The sequence below is a fragment of the Canis lupus genome, chromosome 8 (assembly GCF_003254725.2).
Source record: "Canis lupus dingo isolate Sandy chromosome 8, ASM325472v2, whole genome shotgun sequence".
NCBI lineage: Eukaryota > Metazoa > Chordata > Mammalia > Carnivora > Canidae > Canis > Canis lupus.
The window spans coordinates 34,906,858-34,927,661 of NC_064250.1; the positions used below are offsets into that span (position 1 = coordinate 34,906,858).

Here is a 20,804-nt window from a genome sequence, read left to right on the forward strand (position 1 = left end):
GCCCTGGGAAGAATGTCTCTTAGAATTTTTGCATTTTCTGGTAATACCACAAGAAGAGAAGGAGAAGGTTTTACATTTAGTAACATTTATTTATGCATTCAGTATCAAGTACATAAGTGCAAATATCCAGAGTCCATAATTAAGTCCATTAGGAACTACAGAGAAAGTAATACAAATTGTAATAAAGTTAACATGCTGGTACTTTTTTTTTTTTTTACCATACATGTGAATCAGCCTGTCAGTCCCACACAACAAAAGTACTGCATGTTTTTTTTTTTTTTTGAGGGGGAGGGGTTATTCATTTATTTAATTATTTTAAGTTATACAAAACTGATTACCAGAAGTACGGTCGACTGTTTTTATTTTTATGTTGTGTGTTGGAAAAACACTAAAACATCAGTCTACATTTCTATATATTGTTATTAAAGATGAATCCAACCAGCAACCCAAGGACATATAAGCGGTTTCCACTACGGCATTGGTGCACTCGGCGGGAAAGGCCTAGCCACAGGGGACATTAGAAGCTACAGAAGCATTGCAGAGAGGAGGAGGAGAACACCGAAGAAGAGAAAATAAGTTGGGCTCTCACCATCATGCACTTTTTTTTAGCAACACAAAATTAAAACCACATCTAATACACTTTTCTCTATACTTTAGTGCTTGACACAAGTGACTCAAATATCCTAAGAGTACAGGAACAGCCTAAAAACAGCTGTTTTAAAGTTTGTCTCTAAGATTACGGTATTGGGGGGAGAAACAATCAATTTGCAGTAACATGTAAGAAGAGCTGTTACCACTCCAGACATTCTGGTTTGTGTCCAATCCCCGGTGGGACATCGATTTACTCAGCATGCCTTTTAGCGCCTGGGATTTTAGCCTGAATCCTAAAAAGACAATATCAAAAAACAGTAAGCCACAAGTGTTGTTAATGAAATCATTCTGTGACTTCATTATGTGTTGTTGCTTTAACGAGCTAGCTGACCAAACAGCTTCATATTATAAAAGCTACAATAGTAAAGTAGGAGTGTCTATGAACACATTTCTATGCAGCAATAGAGACACATTTCTGCATATCGAACTGAGACCCAGAAATGAACAGGACAGGCTCCATCCATCTACTCTGCACAGAGTTCATAGTGGCACTGAGATCTCCAGACCTAGTCTAGGACTTTCTGTCACACTCCTCTTCAACAGATCTCCAGGCAATAACAGGACAATAAGGAGGAGGAGGATGCCCAATATTTATTGAGTGTGTCTCATATCCAAGTCAGAGTACTTTACAGACCTTATCTTGTTCAATCCCCAGAAACCTAAGTGTTAAGTATTAACATTCCCAATGTGCAAATAAAGAAACAGGTTCACAGAGTCAAATAACATTTATGGTGAACTCCTATAGCTAAAGATGCCAGAAATGGACTCAAACTAGCCTGATCCCAAAGATCATGTTCTTAACTATTTAGCAAAATGATGTGAGTTCTGCTGGGGATTATTCTAACATGGAGTCAGAATTTCAGAGGCGTAGGAGTCTTAGAGGTAAGATTCTACCAAGAAATTTCCTTCAAAATTTAGTGTCAGCCAAAACAAGTTCTCTCAAAGAACTTCTTGGTTCCCTCCTCTCTGATAATAAGATCTATGCAACTTAACCTGGTTTATCTTTTTGTTCGAGCTACCAAGACGCTCAGAGCCAAATCCGAATAAAGCTCAGTTACAGAAACCAGAGTAGTTCTCATGGGTACATTTTCTTTCTATTCCTTTTCACAGCCTTGGTTCCCAATTTTAATTTAACGATTGCATTGTACATGTATGTACATACACTGTATGTTCTTTGTCTTCTCTCCTTCTTCGTCACTTTAGTAGGCCTATACCCTTATCACTTTTGGTGAACTATGATAGCCTCCTAGCCACTCTGACCGCCAGGTCTCCACTCTCCTGTTCAATTCTCCTCCCATTAGATTGTCATAGTGTTCTATATAAAACACAGCTCTGATTACATCACCCGGGCTTAAAATATCAGGGGCTGGCCATTTCCCATTGGGTCAGATTCATGCCTTAGAGCATTCAACACTTGACCTCAGCCTCTCTCTCTAGACTCTTTCCAGTTGATCTTTCTACTCATTTAAGCTTTAGACATACTGGTTGACTCATTGTTTCCTACCTGACCTACACTTTCATGCTTCTGCCTCTGCTTATATTATTTCTTCTTCCTGCAATGTCTTTCCCCTCATCACCCACATGATGAATGGTCACTCATCCTCCAGGGCCGCTCTAGACCCAAAGTTTGTGTCCTCCCGTTCCAAATTCATTTGTTGAAACTTAACCCCCACTGTGTTGGTATTAGGAAGTGAGGCCTTTCAGAACTTATTAGGTCATGAGGGAGCCCTGTAAGGATTAGTACCCTGTAAAAGACACCTCAGAGAGCTCCCTTCTATTTCTACCATGTGAGGACACAGCGAGAAGTATATAACCTGGAAGACAGCCCTGACCATGACCATGTTGGCACTCTGATCCTGGACTTCCAGCCTCCAGAACTCTCAGAAATAAATTTGTGTTGTTTATAAGCCACCTGGTCTATGGTACTATGCTATAGCAGCCTGAACTAAAACAAAAGGCCTTCATTTTAGTGAGGATTTAATGTCATTTCCATTATCTCTCTAGGTAGGAACAGTTATTTATCTCCCTGACCTTAACATTTTATACAACTACACTGTAGTTCTTATACTGTCTCATACTTATTTCTTTACAGTTCTGTAAAGAAAAGAGGCTGAGAGCTGTACTAGGGTGGGGACCATCTCATTCAACTTTATACCCTCTGTGCCTATTACATGCAGTACCTGGGACATCACAGGGATGTCTTTTTTTTTGGGACCAACTGACCAATCAATGAAATAAAATTAATAGATATGATTTGCTCAAGATCCCCAAACTAAGTATTGGACAACTCGGGACTAGGATTTCTATCTTCTAGTTTCTAAGCTCGTGTTCTGGTGTTTTGGTGTTCTCCTGCTCTGGTGTTGCTATAGTTCCCTAAAACACAGCTTTCATTGCCAAAAAGTCACCTGGGGACTTCCTTAAAGAGTAGATTCCAGGTCCCCAATCCTAGAAATTCTAATTTTACATGTCTGTTTTAAGAACCTGGGAACTAGGGTCTTTAACAGGTTCCCCAGTCTTAGCACCACCAACTTTCATACTATACCATGCTGATACTTCTCCATACAAAATAATGAATACTTTATCTTCAATATGTGGATTTTCATGGAGGTATTAGCTGCATTTGGGTCCAAGGTGATAATTTCGGCATTTTGAAGTATGTTGTAGATCAGATCTAGATCCAAGTTCACCATGAATTTAAGAGGAAGAATATGAACAGTACACAGTAAAAACCAAAAATTTTTATATACTTTAGGAGAGAATCAGAACTGATAATATGCAAATCAGATACCAGTAGAACTTTAAAGTGGTTGTTTTATTTGTTTGTTTTGTTTTAGATGTATTTGGCTAAAATGCTACCCCTCTCTTCTGACCACCACCTGGGTCCAGCCACATGAGTCTAAGATTATGAGTTTGTGTTCATAAAGTCTAGCCCTTCTGTGGAATGTATTTCTGGTTGGAGCCTAGGTCAGCTTTTGATGAAAACAAAATTGTTAATAAAATGACAACGTAAATAAAAACTATCATTTTTAGTTGAAGAGATACAAACACTAACTTAAGAGTTATGGAAAACTAAGATTAATGTCTATGTTAGCTGTGGCTACTTACAACTGGAATTTTTATCTCCTGATACATAAAATGACCATAAAGTAGAGTCTATTGAAGACTCAGGTTTAAAAAGCAATGGTGTTAATTAAGTAAGTCAATAAACACACACTTGTTGAGTCAAAATGATGTAATAGAATCATAACAGCTGTTACAGATTTAAAAAATTTTTCAAGTTGTATAAACAATTTCAATGGTTTATAAAATCAGTGGTATTTATTGTTGAAAATGTTAACTTGCTTGTTTTTATTTCAATTAAACTGTTATAAGTTAATTTTAGTTTTCTGAATTAGGCTTCCTTATTTCCTTCAAGCCCATTTTGTTCTTGGACATGAGCTAGTCCCCAGACAGAGCTTAATGTTATTTATTCATTAATGCTCATGCATCACGATACCCAAAGTAAACCACTTAAAGTTTTATTTAATTGAGAGTTTTAAAAGGTATACCTATTTTCTGAAGTAATATGATTGGGAAAGGAGTGCATACAAGACTCAAATAAGTGAGTGATCATAAATGAAGTTACTATTTTATTATCCTTTTATTACCCCTATCGAATCCATACAAATGCCTGCCTAAGACAGTCTCTCCTTTTTAGGAATTGCACTTGTAACTTACTTCGCCACAACAGTATTTATGTGAGTCCTCACAAGTCCCAGATATTGGTCAATCTGTGCCTACGAAGAGTAAGAAATCATGAGCAAATCCAAAGATCACAAGGTCAAAATTTAAGATGAATATTGGACATCACACAGGACTTACCTGGTGCTTAACATACACTACGGGTAGAGTAAACATTGAAACCACAGCTGGGATGAAAAAGCAAACACAGTATTAAAATTCCGAGAGTTAAGAGTGAGAATAAGCTTTTAGATACGTTTTTATGCAATTATGTAATTTATAGCATTATTTTATAGTAGCTAGCAGTTTAGCTAAAAGACGGCAGGGCAGTCCATAAGGAAAATAAAGGATGCCGAGTATCTTACAGATATTAAGCTATGATTCCTGGAATGAGGATGGACTATACCCTCCCATGATGAAAATGAGTTTTTGTCTATAACTGCCTATTGCAGACAGATATTGATTGGAAACCAAATAAAATGAGTCGTGCTTAAAGAGAAAAAAAATGCTTCAGACTAAGAAATTCATTATTAATGTGTAATATATATTATACTCTTTAGTTGAACTGTGATGGTCAGGAAAATGCCCTGTACTATGTGGTGTCTTGTTCCTAGGAATCTATGACAACAAACTCACGGCTAATAGCCTAAGAAGCTTTATGCTCACAGAGCATGTGAAGAAAGACATAACGTACTCATCTGTCCTTACCCATGAGCAGCAGGGTCAGCCCATTGAAGAGAGCGCCAACGTAAGTCAGGAGCCACATCAGGACTGCAAACTAAACAACAAAATGATTATCAGAGCTTCTAAAGTCATTTGTGACAGATGAGAGTCTTATTTCATTGACTTTTTTAGATTAAAATTTGAGGGAAAATACTCCGTGGTTTCAGTAGGAAATGTAAACATGTAAAGCTCATCACAGAATTACTGAAAGAGGATCTAATCTTTACTTCCAATTATAAGATTTGAAGGATCCAATGAAATAATAAGGTAGGGATCAGCAAACTATGGCCCTTGGCCTGTGTTCTATGGGCCCATGAGTTAAGCATGAATTTTATATCTTTAAATGGTCAAATAAAATCAAAGCAAGAATAACATTTTGTGACATGTAAAAATGATATGAAATGCAATTTTCAGTGTTCATAAATAGAGTTTTACTGGCACACAGCCACAGTCATTCATTTATGCATTGTGTTTGGTTGCTTTCCTACTACGATGGCAAGCTAAGTAGCTGGGACAGAGATCTAGGCATGTGAAGCCTAAAGTATTTGCCATGTGGCCCTTTGCAAATAAGGACTGCTGACCTCTGCTCTAGCCCATTATTATTCTACAAATAGAAACATCACTTTAAAAGTCCTTGGGTAGGTAATTACAATCTCCCTGAGTCTCTCTTTAGTCATTACCTGGAAAGATGTTATTCCAGGAAAGCATCTTGAGGGTCAAAGCCATGTTAGGCACTTTTGCTTCTGCCCCTCCTCAGACACTTGCTGGGAGTCCCTGCTAAAAGACCCCTGCCCAGTATGTACAAAGCATCCTGGGAACACATAACAACCTCACTCCGGCCCTGCCGTACCATTACTGACTGACTTCAGTCTTATACATACACTGCCTGATGGCAAAAGCTGCTTGTTCAAAAAAACCTGGTAAGTTCAATGAGAGTGCCAGGAGTAGCACCCAGGGGCCCAAGGTCTTCTGCTTCGGAGGCTCAGTCTCACGGCCCACATCACATAAGGATACATGGACAGCTCACTGTTAGCAGAGGCCAGTGTTTAACAAAGAAAGCATATATGTTTTTCACATTCCCCAAACTAGATTTTTTTAAAAATTAATTTTAGAAATTGGCTGAGGAATTGAAAATGGTAAGGACAAACAACCTAGCATGTTGTAAAAAGTACAGAATTAGAAGCTGTGTGACCCTCTGTTTGATTCCGACTTTGCCAGTGACTCACTGGGCAATCTCAGGCAAATGTCTTAGCCTCTCTGAGCCACAGTTTTGGCAGGTGTAAAATGAGGGGATTGGACTGGATGAGCGCTCGGGACTATACAGCTGGAGGTTTTCTCATTCTTGAATGTAACCAGCAATTGCTTCTTATTCACCATTTTGTGGTGGTTTACAGTATACCTTTGGGGAAAATGAAACTCAAGACTGCCAAGTGAATGGCATAAGCAATCATACTTTTAAGGAATCCACCAGGTCTTGGACAAGGAAGAGCCTCCTCAGTTCCTTCAGTGTATTGTTCACATAGAACTGCAGGCAGTCCGTGTACTTCTGGATCTGCTCCTGAGAAAGCGTGATCTCGAGCTCCAAGTAGGTCCTGCCAATAAACCATCCCCACAGAAAGCCCCATCAGAGGTAATCTCCAAACAGCTGAGTTTTCTTTCTCCCGCTCTGACAACCACTGGGTCAACTCTGGGGGCTTTATACCACCAGCCAGGGGGCTGTAGGGCACCATACACACCCACTGCCAGGACAATGGGGAACCTGGGAATTATGGCTGTTAGTGGTGTGCTATGACTATTTCTGTGTCCCCAAGATAGCATTATGGGTGAGCTGATAATACAGAGCAATTGGCCACAGCCAGAGAAAATTTTTGTCAGTCTAAAATCAGCTCATTTGATGTATCCTCCCTACATCACTGGCCCACTAGGTAGTTGTGAAAGTCTTCATTTCTTGTTGGCTGCATGGAGATGTATTATCTTTTTAAGTAACTGAGGTACCTGAAAATCCTAGCTGCCAATCATTGTTCATTGCCGAAAATTTGGGAAAATACTTCCAGGTTTTATGTAGAGAGCCCTGAAAACTCCAGTGACCTAGGCCATATTCAAAAGCTCACTGTTTCTACTAAGAGCAATATTTTTAGTGACTACATTTTTCATTTGTTCAAAATGTGACATGTGATTATGGGTATATAAACCAGGCTCCTCAAATAGTCCATCTTCTCGTTTGGCCACGCTGCCCACCATGGGTGCATCCTTCCTTCCTCCTTCCCTCTCTCTCTCTTCTGTTTTAAGACAGCACCACGTTGTGTACCTAGAGGATATTTCTAGAGTTCTTACAGTGTTACCTAACTCTGTGAACTGAGACCAAAAAAAGTAAAGTAGCATTTGGTTTGGATTTTGGAGATTACACTGAAGTCTTACGGCTTTCCTACTCTTTAGAAAAAAAATAGAAAAATGTTGATTTGTCTAGATAGTAAGTTTTGATCCAAAATATAGTCTGAGTCAGATATTCCTTTTACCGATCAAGACAACTCAGCCAAAGGAGAGTTTTTTTATTTTAAATTTGTCTCCTACAGGAAGATAAAGTAATTGAGCTAATTGAATGTGACAGTCTTAGAGGCCAAGAACGTGGAAGACACCAGCTTTCCTTGGATGGCTGAGGGTAGAGGCTGGGGCAGAGCAGGACTCTGAACATGTGAACCCTGGTCACAGGCTGGGGCCCCTGAAATAGGCATGGAATAACCCCGGTATGAAGACACTCTGCTTCCCTGCTTCTCTTGCCTTCGGGGTGGGAACTTGTCCAGCCAAGTTACAGCCTAGAAGATCCACTAACTCTGCATTAGAAGAAGGCCGACTACATCCCAAGGGCAAGAATCCTCGGACTGTAACAGTTTAACACCGAGGCCAGGAACAGAGTCTGGGAAGGGAGGTCTGGTACACAGTGTTTTCCCCTTCTGTCAATAAGTCCCAGGCATCTTTTCCCCTTTTAAGAGCCTGGTGCCCTAAGGCCTTCATAAGCTCATGGGTGAAGGTGAGCCACGGAGGATGCAGAGGCATCCTGGCAAATGACTGGGTCTGGCCCAGAAGCCATCTGCAGCAGCATCTACAATGCCCATCAAGGACTCAGAACTGTCCCTCCATTATAGGAACGGAGGATACCTCAGCTTGCACTCTGGTGCCAGCCCCAAAGGAGAGGGTAATTCTGATTGCCAGTGCTGAAATGCCAGAGTTGGGAGATAATTGGGGTGGAGTTGGGTGGCATGCAGCTGGCAGTGCTATTACCTCCCTCTGCCCTGTTTCATCTTCTTAGTATATAGCCTTTTAAAAAAATTATTTATTTATTCATGAGGGACACAGAGAGACACACAGAGAGAGGCAGAGACACAGGCGGAGGGAGAAGCAGGTTCCATGCAGGGAGCCTGATGTGGGACTCGATCCCAAGTCTCCAGGATCACACCCTGGGCTGAAGGCAGCACTAAACCGCTGAGCCACCTGGGCTGCCTCAGTATATAGCCTTAAAAAAAAAATCCCTCCTCACAACTGATGAATCACTAAACCCTACCTCTGAAACTAATAATACACTATATGTTAATTAATTGAATTTAAATAAAATAAAAAACAAAACAAAACATTCCTCTTCAATGTTCATTTTAGTCAGACTTCCTAGTATAAAAATGCAGAGAAGGGTACATTATAAGACTATTCATAAACCTTGCACCCCTCAGAAAGTTGGCCCTTCAGTATTAAGCTTCCAGAGACCATATAAATAAAAATCCAAACACCCTAGTCCTGACTCTGTGCTAGTTACTAGTCACGTGACCTTGGGCAAGTCACATTACTTCTCAGAGTCTCAATTTTTCCCACCTATAAAGAGGGATTACACTGCTCTGCCTTCTTCCAGGGTTGGGAGGATTAAATGTTGACCTCTCCTTAAATTATAAAACACTATACACATATGGTGGATTATGATTACTAGTGGTAATTAAATATAAAATATCAATAATATACATTTATGTTAAATATGCATATTAATTTGCTAGTAGCAATGAAAATGTAAAAACTCAATACAGCACTAAGTGTTACAATAGGCATAACTGAGCTTGGTTTAGAAATTCACCAGCAATATCAGCTAATAAAAGGGCATTTGAGAGACTCTGAGGGGTCAGTTCCCAGAGACACATCACACAAATGCCCAGGAGCTGAACCAGAGTCAGAGGGAAGGAGTTTTGAGAGAGGCTGGGCAAGGGCTGGTCTGGCTGGGACACTCACTTGAAAGGGTGGCCCTCGTCGGTTTTCTGCACTGCTTGTAAAACAGACTTGTAGATGCGGAAACTGATGGTGGCCGAGAGTGCGGCCAGGGCCAGGTAGGCCACGACGCTCACGACGCTGAACTGGGTCAGGGAGAAGAGCAGCAGCAGGAAGCTCCCGAACACGATCCCGGTCTGCTTGATGTCCCGCCAGTAGAGCAGGTCAATAGCTGTGGGGAGGAGACAAAACCCACATACACACACTCTTAACATGGGCAGTGCTGCTGGGGGCTGCCACGGGGCTCATCCCAAAGCCGTGGTCACTACAGGTCCTCACCTGGCCTCTGGAGTCTCAAACACAAGTGAGTAGACATAGGGCTTTGGCCAGGGCACTTACTGTCATTGTATTTTGTTTTAGAGGACTTTTTCCATCCCTGAGGGTAGTTCATAAATTCACAGATAAGGCTGTTGAATCTCCAGAGACTATACCTCTGTAAGTGTGTCTCGCTGGGCTATACCATCTGTGACTTTGAAACAAAACTGAAAGTGCAGAGGACCCAGAAGTACGGGTTCTGTTCCTTTGGATGGCATGGATTGTGTGCATCTTGATGCCCTGCTGACAAACTTCATGCCTCAGTGGTGGCCTAGAGGTGTGTGCCTCAGTCATACAAAGGTTCCCACTGCTGAAAAGGGACAGCTGTGATGGAAGCAGAGGTTCTGGAGAAGTGGTACCTTCAGAAGCATGGCAGTGGGTCCAGAGACCTAGCCAAAGCTAAAGGTTTCTGAGTAAAGATATGGCCCACCTTCAAAACAAGCAAAACTGAAAAGTTAGTAGCTGTCTCACAAATCCCTGGAGCTGCCATTTGGATTAAACCCTCTTGTACAGCATAATCTATTTGCTCACATTTTGTGACTTAAAAAATCTGGAATTCAGCTTTAAAATCTGTATCGTATTTCTCATTTAGTTATTTCCCTCTTTCACTTAGAAATAAAAAAATTAAGTTCAAAAGAACAAATATGATACAGAATGTCAGTATTTTCAATATTCCAGCCACCAGAGTATGAAAAAGGCATAGAAGTCTTGCTGAAGAATGTATGCAAATTCATTCTCCAGTGAGGCAAGTCACAAGTGTTTTTTAAATTAAGATATAATTGACATATAACATGGTGTAAGTTTAAGGTGCATGACATGTTGATTGGATATATTTATACATTGTAATATGATTGCCACCAGAGCATTAAATTTGTCATAGCACATAATTATCATTTCTTTTGTGGTGAGGACATTTAGGATCAAGTCTCTTAGCAACTTTGAAGTTTATAATACGATATTGTTGGCCACAATCACTATGCTGCATTAAGTCTCCAGAATTTATTTTGCAAGTTTGTACCCTTTGACCAAAAGCATCTCCCCAGTTCCCCCACACTCTAACCCCAGGAACCACCATTCTCCTGTTTCTACAAATTCAGCTATTTTAGATTCTACTTATAAAGAGGATCATACCATATTTGTCTTTCTCTGTTTGACTTATTTCATTTAGCATAATGGCCTCAACGTCCATCCATGTTGTTGCAACAAATGGTCTTTTTTTTTTTAAAGATTTTTATTTATTTATTCAGAGAGAGAGACAGAGAGAGAGAGAGAGAGAGAGAGAGGCAAAGACACAGGCAGAGGGAGAAGCAGGCTCCATGCAGGGAGCCTGACGCAGGACTCTATCCCGGGTCTCCAGGATAACACCCTGAGCTGAAGGCGGCGCTAAACCACTGGGCCACTGGGGCTGCCCACAAATGGTCTTTATAAAACGTTACATCAATACATTTTCAGAAAGAAAATAAGACAAATTTCCCATCTTACAACCAAATTAAAATGGCAGTTGCTTACACTGCCAGCTTCATGTGCAGTGTACCTGGAGGCATCTGGTTTACAGAATTAGATACTAGTCATCTGCTCAGAGGAAAAACGAAGGTGACCAGATTGAAGAGAGCAGAGGGCTGCTCCCATCATACACAGGTATGTAACTAGCTGAAGGAACAGTATTGAAAAGATCACATAGGCTGTGACAAGCCTCTAATGCTATAGAGGGGATATGAGGAGTATTGCGGACCTCAGGCTGGCTGGAGAGTAAATCAGGGACTTAAGGGGTGGGGTGAGGGCTCTCTTAAAACAGGCTGAGGATACCTCAGAAATCTGAAGCTGGAGAGATAATTTACTTTGGAGCTGATCTCTCATCCATCCCCACCTACTCCTCACCTAGCGGGTCCACCAATGACATTAACACACAAGATTGTAGGAGTCTGCCATTTTGTTTGGCAAAAATTTGTCCTTTTTCTCTTACAACACTTTTGCATAGGAAGCAGAGGAGAGGATCACAAGCATTGTTTTGGTGTGAAACAAAGATTTTTTTCTCTTTTGAGTGGGCTGGTTCTACAAGTAGGTTTCCAGGGGCAAAAGGAAAAGCACTACTGCTACAAAGCCTTTTCTCCCTTCCCCAGTCACTCACAGACTGACATTCTACTATTAGAAATTCAGTTCTTTATTTTTTTTTACTTTTTACAAAATGTATTCATTTGAGAGAGAGAGGGAGAGAAAGCATAAGCAGAGTGAGGGGCATAGAGAGAAGCAGACTCCCTGCCAGGCAGGGAGCCCGACATGGGGCTCAGCTCGAGCTGAAGGCAGATGCTCAACCATCTGAACCACCCAGGTGCCCCAGAATTTCAGTCCTTTAGATTAATCCTTTTTATCTTTATATTTACCCTTTTAAAAATCTTTTTCTTTATTGCAAAGATCTGAGAAGGGGATAATGCATTAATGATTTGCTTATCGTTAACCACAAAATATAAATGAGCTCACCAAATGATTTTTGTTTTAGAAGAGTTTGCTGAGAACAGAGCACCAAGGTAATAATCCTTTCCAGGCAGACAAGAGGGACCTTTTGGAAGATGTGACACAAGAAACCACTGGGCCTCTTAGCGTAGGTGACAGAAGTGGGAGCAGAAGGGATCTCCACAGAAGCCCAGTGCTCCCTGGGGTTAAGTGGATTTGGAGCAACAAATTGAGGTAAGGTTACGCCTAAGTCCAGACCAGCTAAAGGCCCCTGGGAAACTGGAGCCTCCTAGCATTTATTCTGTTTCATGTAGAGGAAGGTGGAGGGGGGCAGTAGGAGAATAAAAAGACTAAAACATCACCATTATCTGCAGTGTTGCCTCTTCCCCCTTCCCATTTTGTTCATTTATTCAATATTTATTGAGCAAGAACTTTTTTTTAAGCACCAGGTTTTGTGCTAGGTTCTGCGGATATCAAAATCAATGAATTGGGTTTTTTTTTTTTTTTTTTGAAAAAAGAAAAGCCACACACGAGTAAGTTGTAATCTGCTTTATGACACCCACAGATTCACATGGCAGATGCATTTAGAAACAAATACATGATAAGACAGCATGATTTTTGCTAAAGAGGGCAATCCTTAAAAAAAAAAAAAAAGAGGGCAATCCTTAGTGCTTACCCACATCTGAAATGATGTGAAGGGTCATGGGGGACCCTGAGGGAAGTTTTCAGGCAAAGAAAACATAAAATTTGCTGCTACCAAGTGAACCCCCACTTAAGTTCCTTGACACATGTTAAAAATGGCACGTACTGGGTAGGAGCTTCATGAGAAGAAACTATGGGCAGAGAGTGTGGATGGTCAACTAAACATTAGTTTGGTGTAGCCATTACACAACAGGTGCTTCACTCAATGTGTTAAGATTGCCGAGGTTTCTAATGAGGAGGTTATCAAAAGATTCATCTTACAATATCAATGGGAAGTTAATTCTGAGTACTTTGTGATACAGTAATCTATTTACATAGATTCTGAAATGTTCAAAGGACTTTCAGATATTACCTCATTTAAACTTCACAATTAACTCCATTGGATAGGTATATAACAGGTGAAGAAGCTAAAAGTTAAGAAATCTGTCTACTGGGATCCCTGGGTGGCGCAGCGGTTTGGCGCCTGCCTTTGGCCCAGGGCGCGATCCTGGAGACCCGGGATCGAATCCCATGTCGGGCTCCCGGTGCATGGAGCCTGCTTCTCCCTCTGCCTGTGTCTCTGCCTCTCTCTCTCTCTCTCTCTCTGTGACTATCATGAATAAATAAATAAAATCTTTAAAAAAAAAAAAAAAGAAATCTGTCTACTGACTAGTTAATGGGAGAAGCAAGATCAAACTAAGTTTGATGCTTCCTCCAAGACAATACAGTTGCCTCTCTCAGATATGTGGTTATAGGTTGAATGTTCCCCAAAGCATGCAAAATTAATTTTGGTAACCTGATTTGTTTAAATCTGCTTTCAGAGCTAGATGTTTAAAGGGCAAGTTTCTAAGTGAAAACGAGCCATTATCAACAGGAAACGGTTATTGGTCTTCTATTCATTTAGTAAAACCAGGAATGAAGAGATCATAAAATTCTGTTCCTGCTTTTAAGGAACTTAAGATCTAGCTGGGAGGACTGACATTTACTCTAAAAATGCTGAATCACTGCCAATATGTTTTGTGTTGTTGGAGGTGGCAAAAGTTGAGTTCAAGGAAGGGATAGTGCCGGAATCGATGAAAGAGGACGTGGGACGGTTTGTGAATGTAGCGAACAATTTGTTAAGGAGATGGAGTGGATAAAGGGAAATATTATGAAGGATTAGTCAACAAGAATGGTGACTAATTAGCCGTGGGAGAAAAGAGGAAGAGCTAATTAAGGGTGAAGGCAACATTTCAAAGCTGGGTGACTGATTAGTATAACTGTTTTCCTGACAAAAACAGGAAATTGGAGGGTGAGATGGTTGAGGATAACTTGAATGCTTGCTTTTAAACCTCCCGGTTCTAACATGATGACATCAAAGCATTTTGACACAATCTAGGACAGTGACGACATAGGGATTACAGGTGAGATGAAGCTGACCATTATAATACTTCCTAAATTTTTTAAAGTTGAGAAATCAAATGATTTGGGTTTTTTTTCAGGCTTTGTCCCAGTAGCCCTGAGTTAAATGGCCAGTAATATCATAGCCTAGTGACATTGAGATGCATATGTACAGTAGGAAATTGGAAATGCAAGACTGAAATTTAGTAAAGAGGGCTGAATATTTCCACTGGGGTATATTCTGAGGAGAAAGGATGATTGAGACCATGAGAGTGGAGGAAACCTCCAAGAAAGGAGAGACTAAGAAATGCAACTGAGGATGAAACCATAGTTTCAGACTCAAAGGAGTAAGAGGAGCTTATCAAAAGAGTCCCAACTGAGTGTCAGAGTGGGGACCCCAACAGTGTAGGTTACAGCAGTCAAGAAGAAGGAAACCTCCCAGGACACAGGAGTAGACTACAGTGAAGGATGCCGAAGACATAACAAGGGAAATGATAACTGAGAAAGGACCCTGGGTTTGGAGGCTGAAAGGTCATTTCTAACTTGGCAGAAAATATTATCAGTAGTGAGGACGGAGACCATATTGCAAAGGGTTGGATAAATGGTGGGAAGTTCTAAGTAATAAAAAAGATGGCAAATACAATAGTGTTTGGGCAAGTAGCAGCAAAAGCAGACCTTTAGGTTAAGCAAAGCCTGGAGATATTAATGGAAAGGGAGGAGTGAAGATTCTGGAAAGAGAGAGATTTGATGGAGCAAAGTCTCAGAGGAAGGGAGAAAGGGTGGGATTAGTCATAGTTTTTTTTGGGGGGGGGTAGAATATGAAGGGGGGATATGAAAAAAGTGGGTAAAGAGGGAGAGGCATTTTGGGAACATATGGGTGAGCTGGAAAAGGAACAATTAAAGTGGCTGGAAGTGGCTTGAGGTAGATTTACTCAAATCCTGGAAAATGAGTTAGGAGGTCTTCTTGAGACTGAGGATGATAAAGGGTAGGGCTTTAAGAGATTAGGAAAGGTCCGAACCTGCCTTGTTCAGTACAGTAGTGATGTAACTACTGAGCACTAGTCCCAAATGAGATACGCTGTAGTGTAAGCTACTTCTCAGATTTCAGAATCAGTCCCAAAAAAAGGGATGTAGAGTACCTCATTAAAACTTTATGTTGATTTTTGTTGTTAAAAGGCTAATACTCTGCATATGTTGGATTAAATATATTATCAAATTAATTTCACCTGTTTCTTATTACTTTTTAATGAGGAAGTTACTAGAAAATTTAAGATTTCTAGTTAGTGGCTCACATTATAATTCTATTGGACAGTGCTGATCTAGAAAAATACAGTATGTCAAAAAGGAAGCAATATAAGGGCTGCCAGAAAGTAAGGAGGGTTTGGTTAAAGTCAAGGATCTCTAGTGGATCCAGTCAATAGGGTTAGGGGCTTGGTTTTCCAAGAAGTAGACAGAGGAGCTGAGTGAGCCAGGGCCATGAACTTGCACAAGCATCACAGTTAGAGGAGTCGAAGATCCAAGAGGACAGAGTCAAAATGAACAACTTGGGCTCAGGCTGGGAATGACAGACAGCCAATACTGTTGGGAGCTCATGGGCTGGGAGAATGGCAATGGCTGTGTGTGGTCAGAGTGACAGCAAATGGCCCACGATGATTCAGTGGGAAGGGTAGGAAATGGTAAAGTGTGATCAGAGAAGAGAGAAGAATTTCTGTGTTCCAATCTGCTGTGTAAATGATGATTTTTCACATTTTAATTTTGCTCAGAGTGATGTAAACTTGTGTAGGAAGCTTTATAGTAGCTTATCCAGAAAAATGGATATTTGAATAAAGTTTCCTTAAAACCCAAGTACAAAAATATAAGTAACTCCATAACTGCAATAAATTAACCCCAGTAGTCTTTGGGTACAACAAAATATAGACAGATTTCTCTTCCTTTAATATCCTTCTAATGCAGAAAAGTCATATGAGACCTTAGACACCGGAGTATATACTCGCTAAGCATCCTCACAAAGGCAGGTAAATTACTACTGCTTTGCCAATTATAAAAACTGAAGTTATTTTGCTAAAAACCAAGGAACAACCCATTGGCATTAAATGAGAGATCAGTGCGCCCTATAAATTGCAAAAATGGACTGGGTTTGGTGATCTCATCACAGTATCCAGACCACAGGTGGGAGCCTGCCTGGGGCTCACCTGGAACTAACTCAGTCAAGGCTGACCTGGCAGATTTGGCAGACTTGAAGAATGCTGATTTCAAATGCAGAAATCACTGCTACCCTTATTTCCATAATCCAATCAAGGACAGTAAAGAAAAATAGAAGTGATCCAAGGTTTGATTTAATAGCTAACTAGAAATGAAATGCTACGTAAAATTTCTAGACAGAAAGCCCTTTGCTGCTGTCCAGATTATTTTGGTTTAGGAAAACATTTTATTTTTAAAAAAGATTTTATTTATTTTTTCATGAGAGACACAGACAGAGAGGCAGAGACACAGGCAGAGGGAGAAGCAGGCTCCCCACGGGGAGGCCGATATGGGATTCGATCCCAGGACACTAGGATCACAACCTGAGCCAAAGGCAGACACTCAATCACTGAGCCACCTAGGTGCCCTAGGAAATAATTTTAAATGTATTCAATTATATGATCCAATAGTGGAGCAGTATTCAGAAAAATGTACGAAGTGAAAGACAGTGGTGCAATTATTCATATTTTATTACAAGGCAAAATGTAGTACAGGTGGATGATATGAAATGGGAATAAACTGTGCATGATCATTTGCATTATTGCACCATATTCCTAGAAGTATTTACTTATATTTCATTTTGGTCCAGTAGAGATCTCAGGCAGCATTGTACCACTTGCTATGTGACCAGTGAAGGCTACTTCATAAAAGGCCAAGTGAGAAAATCTTGTTTTTATATATAACACCAGTGTTTCATCAAAAAGATTGCTGAAAAATGATATGCTGTTGACTCTAGCTTACTTTTCAGCAAGCTTCCACTAATTGACTACAATACTTGACTAACTTCTGAAAAGAATGAGAGGCTTGAAAAACCTCCGTTCTTTACAGCCCAGCGTCCAAAGCAATGATGGCCAGTTTCTCTGATTTTCAGGGGGCCAACAAAATATCACCACAAGAACGTTAACAAGAGGAAACAGTAGCAGCTTTCTGTACCTTCATTTTCCCTCATTTTGTCACCAAACTGGAGAAACATGATGGGAATCGATGTAATAAAAAACAAAACTATAAACATGCACAAAGATGACATCTCCTAGTCAACTACTCCATGAGTTTCCTTTACCATGAAACAATCTCCTACATAAATTTAAACTTTAAATGTTAATCCAGGGGCCCTGAGCCCAGGTTTGGCTGGGGGTGGGGTGGGGCTGCTGGAAGGGAATTTTGTTCGTAAGACATCTGCAGTGATTCCCTGCAATAAGATTCACCTTCAGATGAATACATTTACAATACATTTTCCAGGCCTTCCTTCTCACCACTTGAATGCAGCCAATATGACTGTCAAGAAAAAATGCCAACACTCTTATTTCTAGATGTTTATATAATTCTGTGGATATTTTGAAGGAGGAGATCCATTATACCTGGTGTTCTGTATGGACAGAAAAAGAGCACAGCATTTAATCCACATGCTAGTTCTAACCACTGGGGACTGCATTCTCTCTGTGCTATGAAATTAACGCAATGGGGCTTAGGCCAGTGGTCACCTTGAAAGGGGGGACCAGGCCAGGAAATGAAACAGCAGGGCCCAGTATCTAAGACAGTGTGGCCAGCTGCTCCTGCTAAATCTTTTAGCAAGTGGGCTCATTTGGAGGGGTCTCCACAGGGCACTGGCATCAAAGGTAGAGATGGCCATATGGAAAGAGAGATAGGCTTCAGGCACATGGTGGCTGAGGGAAACACACATAAAGATGTGCAAAGCATTAAACAATGGATCTCCTTATGTGATTTCTGTTTTTTAAGCTTTCTGGCTTGATCAAAATAAAAAACTGTTCATTTGGTTTGGTTGGTGGTAGTCCATCATAATAATATTGGGTCTGCAGTTTGGTAAAATGTTTTTGAAAGCAAGACATGTTAATTGCTTAATGGATAGAGCTGTAATAAAGTCTAAAAATTAAAACTTGTTGCATTTGTACTTTTCATATCTTCAAAATTAACATCAGTTTGGGCAAAGAGCTTGTAAGTAATGCTTGAATTATAAGGCAACCTTACTTAGATTTAACTTAAAAATATAGCTTAAACATATTTGGAGAACATAGAACTCTATACTGCAAAGTTCTAAAACTTCTAACACATTTCTTTTTATTTTATAAAGATTTTATGTATGTATTTATTTTAGAGAGGGAGAGGGAGCATGCATGAGCAGGGAGAGGGGCAAAAGGAGAGGGAGAGAGAGAATCTCAAGCAGACTCCATGCCAAGTGTGAAGCTCTACACAAGGCTTGATCTCACCACTCTGAGATCATGATCTGAGCTGAAATCAAGAGGTAGATGCTCAATCAACTGAGCGACCCAGGTGCCCCACAAATTTATTATTTTTTTAATTTTTATTTATTTATGATAGTCACAGAGAGAGAGAGAGAGAGGCAGAGACACAGGCAGAGGGAGAAGCAGGCTCCATGCACCGGGAGCCCGATGTGGGATTCGATCCCGGGTCTCCAGGATCGCGCCCTGGGCCAAAGACAGGCACCAAACCGCTGCGCCACCCAGGGATCCCCAAATTTCTTATCTTATTTAAAAATATATGCTACAAATTTGAAATACATTTACAATGACCAAGGTTTTAGTGTAATTATTAATTGTCATCTAGGTAAAAGATTTCAAAGAATTATTAATGTCAAATTCTTAGCTTTCAAACTTTGAGTTTAATTATAAGGCAATCATTTTTTTGAATGGTTGTGTGTACTTTCATAAGAATTGGAAAGGTAACAATATGTAAATATTAATACATGGCCAAATGTGTACACACCTTAGGAGATCAGGTTGAGAAGGATGGGAAATTTTGTGGTGATGTACATTTAATTATTTCCAAAAAGAGAGGTGATATTCTGGAAGTTATCCACCTACATTAGCTTTTGTTTGCTGGATTCAGTGAATTTTAACATTTAATTCTACTATAAGGTAATTTAAAATACATCAATTACTTCACAGATTCTGTTCCCAAATATATTAACTAGCCTAGAGATGAAAGAGAATTGAATAAGAAATATAATTTCAAATATAAAGAGGAAATGGGAGAGAAGGAGTCAGGGAAAGGGAGAGAAAGCAAAGGAGAGAGGGAGAGGTAGAAAAAGGGAAAGAGAGAAACCTTTTCAAAATAAGAAGGAAGGGCCTTTTCATTAGGATGCAATAGGGATCTATCATAATCCTAATGATTTAATCATATAGTATCAGGAATATTATTGTTTTTTTAAAAAGATATTTATTTATTTATTTTTATCCATGAAAGAGAGAGAGGGGGGGGGGGGCAGAGACACAGGAGGAGGGAGAAGCAGGCTCCATGCCGGGAGCCAGACACGGACTCGATCCCAGGACTCCAGGATCGCGCCCTGGGCCAAAGGCAGGCGCCAAACCGCTGAGCCACCCAGGGATCCCCCAGGAATATTATTGGGTTTTTAAATGAAATAAAAATTCATGGAAATCTAAGAAAAATCATAGATTTGAAGATGTGGATTTAGATTATCATTTTTGTCAACCTTTCTCACCCATGATGGATCTTTAAGAAAAAAAAGTTAGACCCTGCAGAGAGTCCATTTGTATAGTCTAAAACCAAAGCATGAAAGTAAAAAAATTATCCTGATCTATTGATGTTTATCATAGACTTTTTCTTAATTTTAGGAAGGAATAGCTCATACAGTAAAGAAACGTATCTGAAGTTCAGCAATTTCAGTTTCATGTCAGTTTCTTCCATTAAATTACTTCAAATACTTTTTGAGACATATACAATCTTGTTTTATAAAAGCTGTTTTTGTTGCCAACTGAGTCCTCTAGCTTCACATTACATGGCATGGAGATAATGGACAATATTCAGCAAATATTAATGCTGATTAACTCTAGGTGGTAGGACTTTGGGCGATTTGTGGCTTTCATTTGAACCTCTCTGAACAAATGGAAATTTACATAATGTGTATGTATCTTTTAGAAAAAGAATAAAGCCATTATTGTCTCCCTAAACTTTGGAATGTTCCCTTACAAAGATTCTCTTGAAAATAATCATGCATTGTGAAAAAGTAGAGTTTCTTTTTTCAATGGAGTCATAACTACTTGTATTTGGTATATTATCTGTATAATGAGAGTTGTTTTTCATTAAAAAAAAAAAAAAAAAGTCCCAGGAGCACCTGGGTGGCTCAGTTGTTAAGTGCCTGATTCTTGATTTCGGCTCAGGTCATGATCTCAGGGTCCTAATATAGAGCCCCATACTGGGGCTCCATGCTCAGTATGGTATCTGCTTACGATTCTCCCTCTGCCACTCCCCATTGCCCCCCACACATCTCCTCCCTACTCATGCTCAAGCACTCTCTCATTTTCTCTAAAAAAACAAAAACAAAAAACAAAAACAAAAAACCC

General features: G+C 40.0%; 1 protein-coding gene across 3 annotated transcripts in view; it reads right to left on the reverse strand.

Moving 5' to 3' along the window:
- Positions 1–68: 68 nt before the first annotated feature.
- Positions 69–20,804, reverse strand: part of RTN1 (reticulon 1) — a 215,853-nt gene continuing 195,117 nt past the window's right edge. For all 3 annotated transcript variants that reach the window (XM_025443725.3, XM_049113638.1, XM_025443727.3), the window contains 6 exons: positions 9,361–9,568; positions 6,548–6,686; positions 5,080–5,149; positions 4,513–4,559; positions 4,369–4,427; positions 69–884 (listed from right to left, as the gene is read on the reverse strand). In XM_025443725.3, coding sequence (XP_025299510.1) covers positions 842–884; positions 4,369–4,427; positions 4,513–4,559; positions 5,080–5,149; positions 6,548–6,686; positions 9,361–9,568 — 566 coding nt within the window. In that variant the 3' untranslated portion in view covers positions 69–841. The remainder of the gene's footprint in view (positions 885–4,368; positions 4,428–4,512; positions 4,560–5,079; positions 5,150–6,547; positions 6,687–9,360; positions 9,569–20,804) is intronic.